Source organism: Pseudopipra pipra, chromosome 9 (genome assembly GCF_036250125.1).
Source record: "Pseudopipra pipra isolate bDixPip1 chromosome 9, bDixPip1.hap1, whole genome shotgun sequence".
Classification (NCBI taxonomy): Eukaryota; Metazoa; Chordata; class Aves; order Passeriformes; family Pipridae; genus Pseudopipra; species Pseudopipra pipra.
The window spans coordinates 29,250,129-29,270,509 of record NC_087557.1 but is presented as its reverse complement, the minus strand read 5'-3'; the positions used below and the strand labels follow the sequence as shown (position 1 = coordinate 29,270,509).

General features: G+C 43.2%; 2 protein-coding genes and 1 long non-coding RNA gene across 9 annotated transcripts in view; 2 read left to right on the top strand and 1 right to left on the bottom strand.

Annotated features, from left to right (window-relative positions):
- USP33 (ubiquitin specific peptidase 33) overlaps positions 1-4,898 on the top strand; it is a 34,306-nt gene extending 29,408 nt beyond the window's left edge. For all 4 annotated transcript variants that reach the window (XM_064665526.1, XM_064665525.1, XM_064665523.1 and 1 more), the window contains exons 22-24: positions 1,075-1,177; positions 1,892-1,960; positions 3,706-4,898. In XM_064665526.1, the coding sequence (XP_064521596.1) occupies positions 1,075-1,177; positions 1,892-1,960; positions 3,706-3,863 (330 nt within the window). In that variant the 3' untranslated portion in view covers positions 3,864-4,898. The remainder of the gene's footprint in view (positions 1-1,074; positions 1,178-1,891; positions 1,961-3,705) is intronic.
- Positions 4,899-9,438: 4,540 nt separating this feature from the next.
- On the bottom strand, positions 9,439-15,757 carry LOC135419258 (uncharacterized). Its single transcript, XR_010432879.1, has 2 exons — positions 15,648-15,757; positions 9,439-14,528 (listed from the first exon to the last, which is right to left on the bottom strand). It is a non-coding gene; the product is annotated as an uncharacterized LOC135419258 (long non-coding RNA).
- The window catches only part of ZZZ3 (zinc finger ZZ-type containing 3), a 54,172-nt gene continuing 49,538 nt past the window's right edge, over positions 15,748-20,381 (top strand). For 2 of the 4 annotated variants that reach the window (XM_064665530.1, XM_064665527.1), the window contains exon 1: positions 15,748-15,876. The gene's annotated coding sequence lies outside the window, so the exon portion shown is untranslated. Of the gene's footprint in view, positions 15,877-16,315; positions 16,334-17,682; positions 17,936-20,381 lie in introns of those variants that run through there. The other 2 variants (XM_064665529.1, XM_064665528.1) reach the window with 2 other exon arrangements.

The window sequence follows — 20,381 nt, the reverse complement described above, 5'->3', positions numbered from 1 at the left end:
ACTGCCAGTGGTCTGTTCTGTGCAATCTGATAAGGCTTAAGTGCAATAATACTGTGCCAACACAAATGTAATCATAACCTTTAGTTCTAATTTTAAAAAAGCCATTGGGCACAGAAACCTAAGTAGTTCAGTGTGAAGTAAATATGGATCTGTAAAATTACTGTCGAGGAGCTACTGTATTTTCCATGAGTTAGATGATTATGTGCTTGAGTCTGAGTGGTAAAATAACCAGTGGTAGGGATTTATTCTTAAACCAAAAGTGTGCTCTGAAGTTTTCAGTGAAAATAAATGCAGAGGTATTGGAGTCCCATTTCTGCTGTCTGAATTCATGAGGGGAAGAAAAATTGAATTGAGTCTGTTCTTTCAGTTCTGTTTGTCCTTTAATCACACTTCAGAGATGGTGTCATAGCTTTCCCATGTTTTAACTGCTGTTTGAAACTTTTAATAATTGATTTTTCTTCCCTCTGGGTTACCACTGGTCAGTAATTATTATTAACCACATTGAGTCAACCTCATTTGCTTTAGCAGTCAGTATCCTTCCAGTATAAACAGTGGGTTTGTGTGCACTGGTGTGCAAGTGTTGTTACTGGTTAGTACACAGAAAATGTCCTCTCTAGAGATTGCTTTAGGGGATGATTGCAAAACTTGCTCCATCTGAAACCTTAAGAAGTTGTGTTGATGCTTTAGGTTCATGACTTCAAAGGGGAGGTGTAGCTGTATTACTACTGAGCTAAAAAGATCATGGGTTTAAAGGTTTAAGTGACTTTTTGCTCGTTTCTGAATAACATTGTAAAAAGATCTGTAAGTCATGGAAAGCCCCAATGCATTAGATCACCATTCCTTGCTTGGAATTGCTCTGTCACCTGCTCAAAACATTAGGGGAAGAACAAACCTAGATGAAGATACAGTTCATCACACAAAGAACCTTCCATAAAATCATGGAGAAACTCTTTCAAAACTCTATTTTATTTTAAAATGTTCTACAGCAGTGTAATGTTATGCTGTTAATAATTACAGAATTCAGTAGTTTAAAGAAAAAAAAAACAGAAAACAGCTTTTTTTTTTTCCTTTTAGCTTAATAGAGCATTCCAAGAAGAAGAATCTCCATCAACATTTTACTGCATCAGCATGCACTGGTTCAGAGAATGGGAAGCATTTGTGAAGGGTAAAGACAGTGGTAAGTTGTGCTCCATTCCAGAACACAGGTGATGTTTGGGGTTTTGCTGTCTTGGAGTTGTTTCTTGAAATAAGTTGTTCCTGCTTTGGTAGAAGGACAGACAGAGAAGGCAATGAAAGCTCTGAAACATGTAAGACACAGGTTTTACAGGTTACAGATACACCCAGGAACCAAAGTACAGAGAAATAATTCACAGCAGGGGGATAATGGGGTAGTTGTGGAAAGAATGTTCATTGTTTGCTGCAGCAGGAAAACTGTACCTGAGTACGAGGGGGTGGATTTTGCTGTGCAAACTGACAGAGAATTTCTGGAGGAAAGGGGACCTCGTGTCACAGCCTAAACTCATAGATAGCTCAGTTACACTGTGATAATGGCACTTTAGCTCACTTTAGATGCCTTTCAAGTTTTAAAATGGAAACACTGATAAAATGTCCTACAGCCTTGGTCTGCTTTAGGACAACTTTGCTAGGGGTAAGAATTAGGATTAATTTGTGGTTTATGTTGCTTGAAGACTTACTGCAATCATGAATGCTTTGAAAAACTTGCTCCTAATTAAAAATCTGATTGTTTTTAACAACTTAGAACATACTGTTAAGCAGTACAAGAACAAGCAGTAAACAAATGAGCTGTTTCTCCTTCCATTTGGAAACAGAACCTCCAACCTGCTGTTTGTTTTCAGCTCTCTCAATTTTAATATTTTTTCTGTCACACTAGATCCTCCAGGTCCCATTGATAATGCTAAGATTGCAGTGACAAAATGTGGGAATGCTGTGCTAAAACAAGGTAGGTGTCCAACATTGCTGCAGCTTTGGGCTCCTTGTGTATTTGCTGAAATTTGGAAATGTATTTTTTTTATTGTTGCCGTAAAATGGCAATTTTTAGTGAATTTATGTTGTGCCCATTTTGTGGGGACCAGCTTATTCTTGAAATAAAGAATTAGTACCTCTAACAGACTAATCCAAGTGCTGATGAGAGAGTGTGGGAGGTGCAGAGTAACTTGGGAATGAGGAGTGTGCTTTGGCCTTGGACCACGTGGCTTGATGGGGGTTTTCTCAACACTTCTTGCAGATGAAGCTTTGCAAGGTTGAGTTAGTGCAGGTAAACAAATGTGCAGCTCTTGGTACCTGTCCTCTTTGGGAACTTTTAATGGGCAAAGTACAGTAGTAGGCACCACTGGAGCAGGTGGTGAGGACAGAGAATACAGGAGGTGGGGGGAAAAGTCCCTTTGTTATGGCTTCTCTCTTCTTTCTCTTTTTCTCTCTTTCTCTTTGTCTGTCTCTCTTTCTCTTTGTCTCTTTTTCTTTCTCTCTTCCTCTCTCTCTCCTCTCTCTCCTCCTTCTCCTCCTTCTCCTCCTTCTCCTCCTTCTCCTCCTTCTCCTCCTTCTCCTCCTTCTCCTCCTTCTCCTCCTCCTTCTCCTCCTTCTCCTCCTTCTCCTCCTTCTCCTCCTTCTCCTCCTTCTCCTCCTCCTTCTCCTCCTTCTCCTCCTTCTCCTCCTTCTCCTCCTTCTCCTCCTTCTCCTCCTTCTCCTCCTTCTCCTCCTTCTCCTCCTTCTCCTCCTTCTCCTCCTTCTCCTCCTTCTCCTCCTTCTCCTCCTTCTCCTCCTTCTCCTCCTTCTCCTCCTTCTCCTCCTTCTCCTCCTTCTCCTCCTTCTCCTCCTCCTTCTCCTCCTTCTCCTCCTTCTCCTCTCTCTCTTTCTCTCCCTCCTTCCCTTTACCATGAAGATGCTGAAGTTTTTGCTTAAGGAAGAGGTTGTTCCATCTGGTAGAAGAGCACTTAGACCTGTGCCTGGGTTAGTGTGAGGAAATCACTCCCACTGGGTCAGACAGGATCGCTGTGTTAACACCTGGAGGGGAGATGAGCTGCTGCTCTCTTGTCCTTTGCCACTGTGAAAAGCTGCAGAAAACCAGAAATGCTTGTTGGATGCTGACTTGAGACAGGAGATGGACCTCTAGGATTCCTCAGAGGAATGGAATCATAAACAAAGACTTAAACAGTGAATAAGAAGAAATGGGACTGACCCATCACACAGGGAGCATTCCTGGGGCTGTTACTGTCCTGATAATAATGCTTTCTCTCTGGGGTTTGGAGAATTTCACTGTGGTTCTCCTACTTTTATTCTTTACTATCAATATTAATTTCCCTGATGAAACAAGAATCTTGAGTCCTTGAACTGTGCTGTGTAATTGATGGGACTGCATATCCTTATGATAAGAAGAATTGTTGTTTCCTGAGGACCAAGAGCTACCAGTTGTCAGCTTCACTGATAGGAATTAGAAAAGATGTTTATTATAGAACTTGTGTTTTGTGCAAGAATGTATAATTTAGAGCAGGTAGTTGTAAGAATCAAGAATGATAAAATTAACACAAAATAGATAATTGGGTTTGGCAGTTGGTGCAAGATGAAGCACAAATGCAGCTTACAGTTTTAAATTTGAATCCATATTCTTTTTTTGGTTTTGTATCTGTTATGGACTTAAATAATGAAAGAATTATTCTAAATAGTAATTAAATTTTAAAAATTTTTCAGGTGCAGACTCTGGACAAATATCTGAAGAAACATGGAATTTTCTTCAGTCAATCTATGGTGGAGGTCCAGAGATTATCCTCAGACCACCTGTTCCTCCAGTTGAACCTGATATATTGCAAACAGAGGAGAAGATTGAATTAGAAACTCATGGTCTGTAGCTATTGACAGAAAGATGAACTTGTAAGGAATCCAGCTTCCTTACAAAATGCCCAAAATGCATTCCTAAAAGTTTTATTCTCTTATGTCTGTTGGAGGCACAGCTCCCTGGGCATTACATTAACTACAGAATAGTAAGTTGAAATATGTATTGCAATTTGTTTAAATAGCAGCTGTTTCTCTGTTTTGGAAGGCATGTGGTTTGTACATTTTGGAATGTTTGCTCAATGGGAAAAAACTGTAATTTCTGAATTTATAAATAATCCTGTTACATCCTTAGACTTGAAAAACAGGGACAAACTTTAGAGATGTTCAGTAACCTTTCTGATTCCTCATTGGGCTTCTGATATCTACAAACTTTTGCCTGTCTTAATTGTACAGTCTTGACAAACCTAGGTATATGAGGAGTATATTTTAAATGGACTGTAATCAGTGATAAAGAAAAAGGATTTTCATTTCCTAAACGCTCAGGAAAAAAAATTGTCACTTATTTTGCACTGTAAGTGTATGAAATGGGTAGTACATAACATCCAAATACTTACTGTATTTGAATGGATCAAACATTAGTGTAGACTGAATAATGTTTTAGTCAGCAAATGTCATAACTTATTACCTACTAAATTTTACATCTTATTATAGTCTTCTGTAACTCTATAAACCTGGCTAGTGTCTTTAATAGTATATGTGGCAAAAAAGATTTAGTCTTCTCTAGGGTAACATTTGAGAGCATGAAGTGTGAAATGTAAAATTATTATGGACATGAGTGATATAAATTCCAGAAAATTAAGTTGTCTGGTCTCTTGAATTACATTCATAAGCATTTGGATTTGAAGGATTTTATTGTCTTGTTAAAAATTTTCATTGGCATGATGACCTTTAATGTCAGAAGCTGGATAAAATGTATATATTGCAAAACGTTATTGAATTCATTATATTGGAATGCAGAATGGCACTTGCTCGTGGTTTTGCCTGATACTGTTACCAAATAAGCAGCATTATTCAAGACTGGATCAATAAAAAAAAAATGAACTGTGGAATAGGTGGGGGGAGCTTTTCTAACTGTTCTTCATTTGTTATATAAATATAAAGACTTTTGAAGCGATGCTGTGGTGCTGCTCTCACACCCATCCAACTGCATTTCTTGACCCCTTCCTGTTTAGCCAACAATGTTGTCAGTTCTGGCTCCAAAGGAAGAAAACACTGACATAACATTCTTCTGTATAATTTTATAGCCAGCATAAAATCACAGTGGTTTGGAATTTTGTAAAACACCTAAAGCTGTGCTGGTTAAAAACCCCACCTGTAGCAGCCCTGGAGGAAGTGTCTCTGCCCTGAAGTGTTTGTGGATGTGCTGTGCAGGAGTGTCAGTTCTGTCTGAATGGAAATCTCAGTGTCCTCCTGAGCCCACCTGACAAGAACCAGAGCTAAAAACAGAGGGGTGCAAGTCAGACTTAGGAACAGTCAGTAACTTTCTGATCTTGCCCTCTGGAAAGCTGTTCTAACCTCCCACCTCCGTTTTTTTGTCATAATAGGATGACTGAACTAAACTAGGATTTATACTAGAAAAACTTTAACTGAAGTTTTCTTTGATTTAAGATTCTCTAAAGCTAAGTAACAACAGAAGAATTTTTCCTACGCGTTGTTCTTAATTGGAAACTTGGGAGGTGTTTTCTTGGTTAAAGCACTGTCTGGTGATCAAGTTTATGAATTTATTCAGTGTTTTCATTAATGGTCTGGGTGGTGGAACAGACTGGCCCTGTAAAATGTGCAAGAGAAAACCGGATTGAGTGTTCAGGGCATCAGCTTGTCAGGGAATGAAGCAGTTCTGTGCCAGTGGGTATTAAAGCAGATCACACTAAGAGTTAAAACACAGTGATACCAAAACAAAACCTGTTCTGGGTAACAGTAACAAAAGCATCAGATGCGAGGCACAGGAGGTAATTATTCTGCTCTACTTGGTGCTGTGCTTGTTGTGAGGTCTCATCTGTACTCTTCCCCTTTGAATGCTATACCATGATAAATACAGGTTGAGGAGAGGTTGTTTTAGGGAAAAACAACGAGACTGGGTGTTGTAAAAGGAATTGTTTCCTCACTTAAAAGATTGCTGAAGATGCCAGACTTCCAATGTGTGATAATCAGTGGATAACAGTGGACAGTTTTTCTGGGATGAGCAGGGATATTTGCCTCAGGTTTAGCAATGGTGGCTGTTAGAAACCTAGAAATATTCTGGCACTTTTGTCAGTCTTTGCCACTGCCTGTCTGGGAATCCAGAGTCAAACATCATCTTAAACTGGGATGTTCCAGATGGGTAACAGGACAGCAGAGTTTGTGAAATGCTTCTGTCCCCGTGCAAAAAGGCATCTTCACCCTGCCATGAAAAAAGCCCTGAGTTTGCAGAGAAGATGTGTTTGTGTTTGAGACAGTTCCAAAGGGGCGACTGTCTCACTTTTAGCTCCTTGAGAGCTCTAGAAGGGATTTTATGTCACAGAAATAGAAGTAGCCTTTTAAAGGAAGGCAGTGTGGGAGAACTCCAGATGGTTGGTTCGTGTGTGCTGGAGGGAAGGCAGTAATTCAGGGAATAGGTAAAGGAGGTGTCTTTGCTGTGAAAAGCTGTTGTGGCTCGCAGCAAAGAAAGAATGCATCTCAGGAAGGGGCTGTGGAAATGATTTTTTTCCATAAGCCTTTCAGCAGACTATTTGGATTCTTTGTTCATTTGTTTCCAGTTGAGGAAACACAGCAATGTGTTTGGGTGCCAGGGGAAACTGTCATTTCAAGAAGGGAAAAATCCAGCAGAGTCCTTGTTGTAGGTCTGGAAATCCAGATATGAGCTGTTAAAAGCCTGCTGTTCAGCCTGGTAACTAATCCTCTCTCCTGGGGAAAACTGCATGGGAGGTATCAGGGACTCAGCAGCTCCAAGCTTGATTTCTCTAAATTTCTGATTTTTTTTTGCAAGTAATACAGCTAATTGTTCATCTGAACACCCAACACTGGGGAGAGTGCTTCAGATACTGTGTGATGGAGCTAAACAGGGTCACTGGAGGGAAAAGGAATAGCAGAACAACTCCTGAATTACTCAACAGTAAAATCAGACAGTTTTTATAATATGTTTCAGAGGTGAGAGCTAAGTAGTCTGTCTGCTTAGTAAAACAAATAAAACCAACCTGCTTGGTAGCTGTAAAATTATCTCATGTTACACTTTTACTGACTCAAAGGCCAAGTCTCTTCCTTTCCTGTCACTAGAACACAAGGAAATGCAGGAAGTTCTGAAGACAAATCTGTGATGCAGATTCATCCTTTGGGGAGTCCAGAAAGCTGTTTCTGCAAGTATCACTAAATTAGCCCTGTGTGTAGGGATGCATATATATATATATATATATATATATATATATATAAATAAGCACATAATCTACTTCTCCAGTCTCTTAATTGAACTGTGGCTGGAGGCACTACAGTAATGGTTTTTGGTTTTATGTTGGAATAGTGACCCTGAGTAGCTACATTTTATAAAGGTTTTTTTTGTTTTTTTTAAATAGATAAATGACACTCAAATGACTGAGTGGGTCACCCCTCTGTAGTGGGTATCACCTTCCTGTCAGTAATGGCCTGAAAGTTTCCTTGGTAAGTTAGAGACCTCATACACTGTGCAAAAAGCTGTATCAAGATATGAAAAAGGGCAAAAGCTATTCTTATTAATTCATATTAGACAAACTCAGAACCATTTTGATTACTCTGCATATTTTATTTTAATACTGTTGTTATTGTCATCTGTTGAGCTGCCTGAATGCAGCAAAAACATGTTTTAAGGTATTCTCTAATCCATATTTGACAAAACCTGCTGTAGGGTAAGAGACACTCCAAGCCTGCCAGATGTGAGTGCAGGGGGGAACAGCCACACACAGTTGCTGTTTGAATTCTGCTGCTCTCTCTGGATCCTGTGCCATGACTTGCAAACCTACTGGATGCAGCTGGGTCAGTGGAAGCTGATTTATTTAGGTTTTTTTTACTCATAATGCATTATTTGGATCAAGAAGTTTTCATTTGTGGAGCAAAAGTTCAGTAGGCCTGAATTTTTCCTTGTGAAGTCTGGTGTAATTTGATGTGCTATGCTAATGCATTATTTAAGAATCCTCCTTCTCAGATTCAAAACTTACATAGTGGTTGGCTTTTTCCAGCACAATATATCCTAAAAGGATATATTTAGTCCTAAAAGGATATATTTAGTCCTAAAAGGATATATTTAGTCCTAAAAGGACTAAAGTCAGCGTTTCCTTCGAATTAGTGTTATAGGTATTTATTTATAATCATAGTGCTAATATTTGATTTTTTTTTATTGATAGATATATCCTGTTATTTATGACACAAATTTATTTGGAAAAGCAAACCTGAGATTTGGAAAATTTCCAGGAAAACTTACAGATCATCTGATGAAAGGGGCAAGTGCTTTCTTCATATATGCCATACAACTATTTTATACTGAACTAAGAAAATTCTGTTGTGTTTATTCCCTTTGAATTCCCTATATACATCTGGCTTAGTGCAGCCTAAGCAGTTTTCTCACTGAAAACCTTTCAGCTCTTCATTTTGCCCAGGAAATGAGTAAAACAACTAGGCTTTTTCATTCTTCCAAACAGATGGCTTTTCTGGCTTCCCTCTATACTTAAGCCATCCAGAGCTGACAATTAATAGCAGGAAGCAAAATAAGACTTTGTGGGGTTCTGAAGTGTCACAAAGAAAGACAAATCACTTTTCAGGGACATTTCACAGAAATTAATGTGGCTGCAAACAAACTTGCTTTATATTAGCCTTCGAAATCTTAGCAGGTTAGAAAATAGCCTTTTTGCAGTAAAAAAATTTAAAAGTGCTGTTCTCACAGTGGCAAGTGTAACTTGTTTTTGTGATGATTATATATATATATATATACCTGTTTAAAATGTGACTTACGTGTAGAATGGCTTCAGGCTGGCTTTAAGCCATTCAACAAGGTGACAAGGCTGTTTCTCCATAAAAAAACCAGTGTGAATGCTGCCACATGACAAGACAAAATACACGTTTATAATACATTTAACATTACAAATGATGGCTTACAACGTCAGAGTCGTGGTTTTCATAGAAAGCTGGTGTTATTTACTCTCCCACAAAACTTTTCTGTCCTCTAAATGTGTGTCAGCAAGAAAAAGAAGGTCCATTTGTGAGCAGCACATCACTCCTGTGTCCAGTAGGGTTTTTGGGTTGGTAGTGATACAGGTGACACTCAACTTGCTCATTTAAATACCATCAGGAAATGAACTGTCAGTAAAAAATTGAAGTGGTCATGGTAGGAATACACTGTTATTTATGCAGTTTTTAAGCCTTTATGCAATGCTAGTGAACCTTAAATTGCTTATTTTTCTTACTAGTCATTTCTTCAGCAGCAGGGGAGGTAAAAAAATAAAGCAGTGACCATCTACAAAGTATTTTCATAATATAAATCAACCTGAGAAGGTTTCATTTTGAGATATGTTCCTCCTTTCTCACTTGGAGCTCACAAAGAATGTGTTACACGTTAAGAGCTTTAGTTAGATACATTTTTGAAATAACTTACCTCAGGAGAAAGTAAATCTAAAAGTACTTTGTTGAGAAGAATAAAGAGAGCAGAGGAGAGGAGGCATTTGATTCATACGAGTAAGAAAAAACTGAAATTGTCAGCTGTCAAAAATGAAAAATAGCCATTTTTGTCTCATATCTCACAGGACACTGCCAAGAGCTTTTCATTTTCATTGTTCATGCATAGCTTTGCCCAGAAATGAATATTTTTCTGGATGACTAATTTTGTTCTGTCCAGTGTGCTTTTTTAATGTACATGCTAAAACAAGATGTCCTGGTTACCATGGGGATACATTGCTTTTTTTCCCCCCCCCCACCACTTCCCCTGGGTGTCTGTTCAAATGCCAAACCCAGATGATCAGAGATGCAGCCCTTGCTCACACGCTGTGAATGCATTTTTGTTCCCACCAATACACACACTTTTCTCTTTGAGACCAAAAGATTACTTTGAGATTTTTCAGTTGTATCAAAGGAAAAACACTCACACACACCGAAATGCTAATCAACTGGCAACTCTTAATTCAGTCAGTATTTTCAATTAAATCTTTAGGCCAGTACTGAGGTTTACACTTTAACTGTAGAAGCAAGAAATAAGACATTTATTGCTGCCCTTGGCCTGTGAAAGGCTGTTCTAACTCCTCACCTCTGGGGTTTTTTATAGCTGTGAACTCTTCTTTGAGTGAGCTGTCTTCTGAATAATTTTTAGCAAGGGAAGTGTGCTCTTTCTTACCTCATTTGTTTGGAGGGTAATTAATTTGCTTTCCAACCAAGCAGTGTAGTGGAGATAATCTGTCTCTTAAACTGGGTCAGGAGTAATCTGAACTCGTTGTGTGACCTTGGCTTTGCACACTCAGTGCAGAGCCTGCTCTGCCTGGGCTCTGGCTGGAGATGCTGAAAAAGAGACAGATCAGGGAGGCACTTTGTGGCCTTCTGCTCTGCAAACCTTCTCCAGAACACGGGAAGTTTCCTGGTCACACTTTTAACCTAAATGTGAGCAGTGCCTCCCCTGCACTCTGGATCTGAGCCCTGAACAGGGATCTCCCCTTCTCAGACTGTCAGCAGTGCTGGGCCCCACTCCTGTATGATGGCCATTGGTTTGAAATTTTATTTAAATCTTTCACATCCTGTATGAGAGGGCCCTAATCACAAGCTAGGCTTGTCTTAAAACAACCTTTCTGATAGGAGTGAATGTGCCTAAAGGCAGAAATATGCCAGATATTTATTGATTTATTTATTTATTTTATTTAAACACCTACATCTTCCTTGAAAAGTGCTAATTTATGTTCTTCTGGTTTATATTGAACATACTACATACTGTTCAGTTTGGAGTAACAATGGAGCCCTTTACTGTGCTGTAGAAGCTGAAGGAATATGCAAGGCAGTCAAAACAGTAACAGGGATATTCTGTGACCTGACACGTCTTTATGTAGGTTATACATAATTCAGAGTATTAGTGCAGAACACTAATACCTAAGAGTGCTCCAATCAGGTAACAAAGGGAAGCTTCTAAAGGAGAAAGGAAAGATAAAAGTGAGTGTTTGGACAGGAGTTCATAACATCTGTCAGGGTAAAACTCCTCGAGTAAGATAGCTCAGTGCTGATGTGAACACTGCAGTCAGGCAGCTGAGGAAACACCGTGCCCATGGAGTTCCAGCTCCCACTCTAATCCCATTTAGGCAAAACTCCTGTTTCACATTGTGAAATGTTCCAGAGACTTCCAGGTTCTTGCTGTTTTCTTGAAGCTGGAGTCAAGTGTTATGCCCTGGAATAATGACGTGCTCAAAGTAGCAGCAGTAAAGCAAATAAAAATACGGTTTGTTGAAATATCTTAGCAGTATTTCAGTTTTGAAATATAAAACCTCACTCAACTGAGAAGAAGAATATATTCTGAAGAGCAAAGGTGTGCTGCTTTTATGTTTAATAAATTCCAATCTGGATTTTTTTTCAATAATGTGCTACAATCTAGCTGGCATTTCATATCTACCTGGCTTTGAAGCCTCTACTGAAATTAGAAAAAGCCATTTAAATGGGAATGCCTCATATGTGAGGAGTGGTTATACATGGTACTGAATATAGTCTAATTCATTTAATTATTACAAATAAGTATCAGATTACTTCACTGCAACCTCTTGGACCAATTTGGATTAGATTGCTGCTGTTTTAAATATACAGGCATAAAATGTAAATAAACTAATAACTTCTGAAATTTGTTTAGCTTTTGTGATTGGCAACTTGCTTTTTCAACATGGAATATCACATATTCCAGTAACCAAAATCAACTCTCAGTGACCTGGGTGGGTTGTCAGACTCCTGAATTGTCCAATGTACTTATCCTTTCTCAGTGACTGGAGATTCATTCTCTTTAACAAAGAGCTAAAACTTGTTTCCCCCTACCTTGTTCCCACCCAGAAGAAACAAACAAAAAATAATCATAAAAACCAGGCATTCTAAATTTGTGGCTGGAGTGGATTTATTTTTAGTGGATATTAGACCAGATGACCAAATACAATTATGTGCAATTTGCCACAATTGCATTTTTTCAATTATGTGTTTAGTAATATTTTATTATTATTTTTGACATGCTGACTTCCATACTACTGTAAAGTCTTTGTCCAAGTAGTATTTCATGCAGTAAAAATAATACTAAATGCATGCATTTTGTTACCATGGCACTAAATTTTAATAAAAGTTATGGCAAAAAGCCTGTAGTCTCTGATGTAAACTGGCTACTGAAACCACACCTGAGTGAGTCAGTGGAGTGTGTCTTCAGGCAGAATTGTTTTCATTTCGTTAAAGGTTAGACACAAACCAAAATTATTTATCTAAGCGTTTTGCTTCAGGTGAAACAGAGAACACTTTGTTGATTATAATCTTAAGGGCAATCCAGCCTTTGTTCTGTATATATGGTAGCATGAATGGGGAAAAAAAAACTCAGAGTGTAGGGCTGTGCAGGGAATACAGCAGGCAGAACTGAGAGCAAAACAGAGGAGCTATAACAAATCATGAAGTGATTCTGTGGAAGGATGCATAGCATATCTAAGCAGAAAATGGTTTTAACTGTTAATTTTTTTTTTTGTTTCTTTCTGGCTCAACAAAACCTTTCCTTTTGTAACTTTATTTTCTGTAACTATCTACAAGAATGCAAATGCTTTTTTTTTTCCTTTCAAAAATACGTAAATACAAGATCCAACGTGCCAACTTAAAAAAAAAATTTAAAATTACTGAGATGGTAAAATAATTAGAGAGAGACTTCTGAATGTTGTGCTGAGCCAACTCCCATCCAGCCCAGGATGGTGTGTTGGGTTTGGGCCATGCTGTGGATGTTGACCTGACAGCCCCTGAGCTGGCTTTAGGAAAATTCTCCCTGTGCAGCCACAGGAGTGATTCCACACGACCAGCCAGGCCAGTCCAGCTTCCCTTGAGCCAGACCAGATAAGCCTCTGGGGCTGAACTCAGCTCTAATCTCCCCTGTCCTGTGTGCCCTGTTTAAGAGCCAGGGTAGCTCCAGAGCTGTGGCCAAGGACAGGAGCAGGAACAGCTTGTTAGTGCTGCTCTGGGGCACGGGGTGAAGAGAGCAGAGCTGCCACACAACTGACCCAGGTGTCCTTAGGAGCAACTTCTCAATTGCCCTGGGTTCTAACCCTTGTTAATCTTGGGGGGGGGGGGGTGGTAAATAAAATATTTGCTCTAAGTACAGGAGAAGCAATGAAGCAGTTTTATTTGGATAGATAGAAACCGATGTTGCTGCTGAAAGCAGGAACCTTGGTCCTTGCAGTCTTGGGCACTTCATGCATGAACGTGAGCTGAGGTTTCAGTGACATGGAGGGATATAAAATAGCATCTCAGCTCCTGATTTTGTGGAAAGTGCTGACTTGGGAGGGGGCTGATCTACTATTTTTCACCTTCTCTCATTATAACTTGCCTAAAAGCTGTCACTAACACCATTATCCCTTGATCAGAATAGGAGGTGGTTCTGTTGTGGTTCAGTTTTTGTGGTTGGTATTTCTTTTTCCCACTACCAGCATTGATGAGGCCAGAGGATTCGTTATTGCCCTATAAATGAGGAATACTCAAGGCTGCCCATAATAAACACAACTACCAGTTACTGGTACAAGGCAGATGCTGTAGCACAGAGGAAGCTGTGGCCACGAGAATCAGGAGTATGAATATATAGTTTGGGAAGGGTGTATGAGGAGCATGGGAGACCAACTGGAAGTGAAAATGTGTTGGAGAAGGCAATATGGTGCTGCTAGGCAGGAGCATGTTCCTTTACCCTTAGGAATGATTTAATCCTGCTGTAGGATACTTTGGGGAAGGATTGCACGAGTGGGGACATCAGAATGGATGTAGAGCCTCAGCCAGCTTCCAAGCAAGCAGCTTTCTCCAGGTTTAAATGTAAATCTTCTTGGGTGGAGGTCTTATTAAGCCTGCTGGATCTCAGTCCTTACTACACATGGGCTGCTTTTTTCTTTTCTGCCTATTGTTAATTTTCCTCTGCAAGGCCAACAGAGCCGAACTATCCTGTAGACACACAATGGCTGGATTAAATCCAGGGAAAAGAAGGGGGCATGCAGAGGTGGGGAATATGGAATATCCCTTTCCTTGGCACGAACCATTATCTGAAAGAAACACCACACCATGAACAGTTGCTCTTTGTTACCTTCCCATCACTAGGCATTACTGCTGCTTAGGCAAGAAGCCAGAGCGTAATATTTAAGTGAATTCAAGGCAAATCCTGGTGCAGGGTGTGGTTAGACAATACAGTTTGACTGGTTTAACGCCGTTGCCAAAACGTTCCTGCTGCCAAAGGAGGATGGGTTCGCTCCTCCCCGTGTCTCACACGCTGCCTCTCCTCAGCCCCACGGAGAGCCAGTGCAGGTAATTTGTAGCTGAAAACTAACACACCGGGAACGGGAACAGCTTCTTGGTGGTTTAGGAAGTCCCTGCTGGTTTACCCTGTGTGTAGGTGAGCACCAGAGCGGGCAGGAGGAGAGACTGTGGGGCAGCGATGGGGGGAAAAGCGCTGCCTCTTGGATTCCGCCAGCTCTTGTTGCTCAACCGCACCTTCACAGGGCCGTGGGAATCTGCAAAAAAAAAAACACCCCACCGTCAGAACACCCAGTGAGTGCTGCGTGAGGGCACTCAGCCTTGTCTGCAGTGCAAGAACACCCTCGGCCGCCGCAGCTGTTCCGCGAAGCGAGCGTATTCCCACATGGATGGCGAGTCCCCCTGTTCGGCACACGAGGCACCGCCCGGCAAGGGAACAAAAAAAACTCCCCTCCCTTGCGCGTGGGGTTTCAGTCGTGGCGAATCCCATCACGGGAGAAGACTTCCAAGTCAGCAAGACGAAAGGGGGAAAAGTGAGAACCGCTTGGGAAAAGTGGGAAAAGCCGCTGAGGTTTTTCCGCGGACTCTGCAGGAGGAGCGTCTGTGCGACCAGACTTGCAGTTTGGGCAATTAGGATTTTATTACATCTGCTTTCTTTACGAAAGTATCGATCGGTTGAATTGCCATACAGTCAGTAACTAGCTTTAAAAGCAACTGAAAATATTCTAAGTGTTTTAGCTGAGGATTTTCTAGCAATTTGGATTTTTGTTAATTGCTCCTAGCGGAAAGGTTCTTTGAATTTCATTAGCGCTTAGCAGAAAACTTGAGCCTCTTGCGTTTTTTGGCCACACGAAGCTCTTCCAGATGCATTATAACGGTGGTGATTCAGGAAAAAAAACAGTGGTTAAGGACAGTCAGAGATACACAGCATTTCCTCTGTAGGAGCGGAGGTGGTGAGGAGTAACTTGGTGATCGCACACCGGTGAGAACCAGGCAGCACCGAATAAATTTCAGAGCGCCACCGGTTCCGTTTTACCCGTAATCCAGAGGGCTGGAGTGCCCCACGGAGCCCGCTCCAGAGGCACCGCCTGAGCCACGGCGGGAGACAGCGCCGGGAATCGCCCCGGACCTGCGGACGGAACGGCCCCGCTCTGGGGGCACAGGAGCGGCACTGGGGGCTGAGGCTGCCCCTCCCCGAGCCGCGCTGCCCGTGCCCTGCCCAGCACAGCCGCCCTAGAGCTCCCACAGCCGCCCCGCAGCTCCCACAGCCGCCCCGCAGCTCCCAGAGCCGCTCTAGAGCTCCCAGAGCAGCCCCGCAGCTCCCAGAGCCGCCCCGCTCCCGTTCCCGCTCCCGCTGAGGGCGCCCCGCCAGGCACCTGCCCCGGCCGCGCCGCGCTCCGCCGGCAGGGGGCGCTGCCGCGCGCGGGCGCCGCCGCAGCGCGGGGGGGAGGGGAAGGAAGCGGAAGGAGCCGCCGCCGCGCCGAGGGGAGCAGGCGCTGTGCGGAGCCGCCGCCGCCGCCGCCGCCGCCTGGTGCGGGCGGCACGGAGGGAGCCGAGCCGCGCGCGGGGCTGCGCGGGCCCGCCGCGCCGGGGAGCGGCCGCCAGGTGAGGGCCCGTCCCGGCGCCGGGGGGGAAGGGAAAAGGGGGGGGGCCGGGCCGGCGGCGAGAGCGGCCCCGCGCGGGGAGGGGGAAGGAGGCGGAGGGAGCGCGCGCGCGGGGGAAGCCCCCACGTGACCCGCGCGTGCGGGGAGGAGGCGGCGGCTCGCGCGCCCCGTTCGAATCAGCTGCCGGCCCGCGGCGGCGCCTCGCGCGCGTGCGCGGCGGCCCCGCCTCCCCCCCGGCCCTGACGTGTGCGCGCGGCCGGCGCGCCCGGGGCACGTGCGCGGCGCCGCCGCCATGTTGGGGCCCGAGCCGCGCGGGCGCCGTGAGCGCGCACCGTGAGCGCGCGCCGGGCCGCCGCGGGGGGGGCGGTGGCGGAGGAGGAGGAGGAGGAGGAAGGCGGGAAGTCTCGCGAGGTCGCGCGGCCCCCGCGGGAGCGGGCGCGGGATGGCGGCGGCGCTGGGTAAATGGAACCGGGCCGGGGGCGGCACCGCGGGAGCCGCCTCCGCCCCCCGCCCCGGCCCTGCCCCGCCTCACCTCACATCACCCCGCGGCCGCCCCCCCTCCCTCCCTCCCGCCCCGCCCCGCGCTCGCCGTGTCCCGCCGCTCCCCCTGGCCCTGCCCGCGGCCCGGGCCCGCCCGCCGCGCAGCCCCCGGGTGCCCCTGCCCGCCCAGCCGCCCCCGCTGCCCCGGCCGTGCCGCGCTCCGGCCTCACGGCGGGGCCCTGCCCCGGCCCCTCGGCCCTGTCCCGCCGTCTGTCACACCTGCCCCGGCTGTTTGGCGCCTCTGTGCTCGCTCGGGTCTGTGCGGGGAGCCCGAGCTGCTCCTGCCCCGCAGGGCCGGCGGGGTTTGGGGGTGCCGGGCTCCAGAGGAGCTGTGTGACATCCCGAGCCTGCTCCCGCTGCAGGCTCTCATACGTGCCCCCTTAGCGCCCAAACTTGTAAAATACAGTGCTGTTTTCTCCTGTATTATCAAAAACTGTTCCGGCAGTATCCAAGTGTCCTAGCTCAGCAATATCTCCTTTGTCTCCTAATCCTGATCTCTTTGAAGGGAGAGCATATGGTTCTGCTTCTTCCTTATGGTGTTTGGTATTCCGTCCCTGATCATCCAGGAACGTTGGCAGTTCGTGTACTCTTGGGGTGTTTTAATAATCCAGTTCTAGGCTAGCACTAATTTTTTGGTGAAAGAACGCGTTCTTTATGCACTGGAGTTCCAAATTTTATTTTGGAAATACGTTTGCAGTTCCTATTAAACAAACCGTAGCTCTTCAGTGGCTGCACCTATGTTTGCATGTTTTCCATTGGGGTGTTCCTTATGCTGCACTAATGACATAGTGATTGTTTACTGAGGCTTTCCAGCTAAGCTCCAGGTGTACCCTGTGTTTTTACATTAAAACAAACTAACTAACTTGTGCAACCTTTTGAGAACATGCTTTTTTGGGTGTATTTCTAGCCTGTGGTTAGATATTATGCTTCCTCTCCTAGCTGCTCCCAGGACTGGAGATCCAGTAGGGACTGACTGGTAGGTTTGGGATCAGCAGAATGTGATTCTTTATGTAATCAGGTGTAACTTTTCAGAAAAGATGTTGACAAGTTACTGCTGTGGTTTGTTTTCAAGTATCTTTTACTGTACTGTCTTTTGGATTAATAGTATTTGATAAATCAAAAGTGGAAGTTCAAGGAAGAAAAATGGTGTGTGTTAAACAGCAGGGAGAAAAACGCATCTCTTAAAGTAATGAGTATGTGGTAAAATGTTCAAAAAGTAGCTATCGGGTGAAAGTTTTCACCCAATTGAAGTCACTCATGAAACTTCCCAAGGCCTCAGAAGGTCTTAGCAGTTAATTTAGTTTTGCAAGTCGTGCAGAAGCTTAACAACTGTGGTTTCAGGCTTTTTCCAGCGCTGTCATGCTTATCCCATAAAAAAATTCTGTGCCTTGAATTTACAGTGAGGCTTTTTGTGAAGGCCTGTTTCCCAGCACAGCCGTGTGTGTCAGTGAGGAGCACAGCACAGTGACCCTGAGCTGAAACACTGCTCACAGTTGATGTGTCTGGTTGTTTAGTCTAAGGTAGGTGGTTGTTGCAGTTCTCAGTTGTGCCGCTGTTAACTGCAGTGCCTTGTCCTTTGCCTTGCACTCTCCAGGTGTATAATTACTAAGAGATGGGCTGTGTTAAATAGCTTAGTTACTAAGACATTTAATCATGAAGTTCAGTGCTGTGTCTGCTTTCATTATTTTTAACATTTCTAGAAAAAGAGAGATAGCAAATGGGATTCATTCTCTCAGTGTTGTTGGGGATTTAATGTGCAAAAATAACCAGATCTTTATTTCACAGAATTTGGTAATGTGTCCTAATAAGGGCTTTTGTTCTCCAGCTGAACAGCACGTGACTGCCCTGATGTTTATCAATGTCTCCAACATACTTGTGTGGTGAGATTACAGTCTGCTGTCCATAGCCTCATCCAGAATGAAGTCTTTACTCTCCCAGTATTTCCAGGAGACTTAAAGATTTGTTGGTTGGTTTGTCTGTCTCTGGTTCTAGATCATTCCAGGTGTTTAGGTTGACTTCTGCTCAGTGACAGTTGTGTGGCTGATACAAAGTGGGAAGACTCTGCTCTTTCACCACCTTGTTGCAAAAGGGAAATAAGAAGTGTTTCTTAGTGTTTCTGAAAGTACTGGGGAAGTTGGAACCAAAGTTTTTGCTGTCTGCCTTACTTCCAATGGTGGGATTTTTCTTGTTTGTTTTTTTTTTAATTTTTTTTTTTTAATTTGCTTTGGTTTGGTTTTCCCAAAAATGGAAGTCTTTACATTGTGTGGGAACTGATGACACAGGTCTCTCTGGTCATAAAGAACCAGATTTTGCAAGAGGTAATTTATTTATTGAGTATTCAGCACTTACTTATATCCACAGATTTACATTGCACTCACAGTTCTGGAAGTGCAGTAGCATCAGACCTATTGTCCCCTTTCTTTTGGGTTGGTTTAAAACTACTTGGATTATTCCAGACAGATATTTGTAGAACTTGTCCTTAAAAACCTTGAAGAAGAAAAATTCTGCCACCTCTGTAGGCGGGAGTGAAGTTGCAGAAAGTGAGAAACTTTCTCACTTCTGTAGGGAGGAAGATTTGGTGGGGTTTTTTTTTTTAGTTTCCAAATTAAGTGTTCTCTGCTGGAAATCAAGCTGCTGATGATAAGAACTCTCTCCTGGTAAACTTTGCACTAACACTTAAGGGTATATTGTTCTAGTTTTAAGAACATTGTAAATATGGTGTCTGGTTCAAAACCTGCTTTGGTTGTAGAAGAACCATCATGGGAGTTTTAGTTTTCTGAAAACCTTTCTGTTTGAGTAACTCATGAAAGACACTGAAGAAATGTAGAGCTGAACACTAAATAGTGTGTTCTCCTTATTGGACACTGCTTTTCAAACAAAAAGACTATTAAAAAGGTTCCCCTGTGAAGTGCAGCTTTGTAATCAAAATACTTGGGATTTGTAGTGTAGTAGGTTGATAATTTGTACAGATTGTGTTCAAAATTTGTGTATCAGTTAACAGTTTGCATTTAATTACTTTCCCTTATACAGTTTGTTGTATGTTCAGTCAAAATGCTTGGTAGCTTAACTTCCAATAACTGTTCTTTAAAGTTACTTCAGTGTTTTGATGCTTATAATGAATTCACTTAAACACAGAAATACAGAGCTCAGCCAGTGCAGTCCTCTGCCCTTTGGAAGCCTGCAGAGATCATCCCTCTGGTAGCAAAGTTCCTCGTTGTGTTGCCTGTTTCAGCAGTTCCATCACCCCATGGTTGGAGTTTTACCTGATACTCCATTTAAATATTTTTGCTTTGCACATTAAGCTGATTGCTTCGTGTCTGGTTGACTCAGAAGAAAGTTGATTCTCCCCCTAGCAGTGTTTGACATTGCTGGGAGCTGCTCTCCAGTTTTTCTGGGCTGTTGAACTTCATCACAGGATATAGGAGTAGGAATGCTGGCAATTGGATTGTCCAGGATTGACAGTCTCTTGTCATGAGAAATAGCTGATTTGTGTGCCTAAAATGGGGTGATTTAAACTGAAAACACTTTAGTTTGAAAATTTAAAAGTCAAAAAGGAAATGAGTGTTCTCCAGACTTTACCTGTTGGTATGTAAATGGAACATCCTGCTTTTTGTTGTTGTTGGTTTTGTTTTATTAGTGTGTAGATGTGTGTCCCTGAGATCTGAATTTTTTGGAGTTAGTGGTGTGTGGGGGAGGGGGGTTGTGTGTATTGAAATGTCTCTGTAGTATCTCCAGTACAGGAATATACCCAGGGATAACCCAAATTCAGAACTGGAGGAGCTAACAACTGGGTTACTGTGCCACAAACAAATAAATTAAAATGGAGAGTTGGTAGAGCCTCCCCTGGATATTAATGTTTGAATGTGGAAGTCAGGCACGTTACCTCCACAGCTGAGGAATCTACAAACACCAGAAACAGAGATTGTCAGAGCAGATTTGCCGTGCTGGTTAATCACTTATTAATGA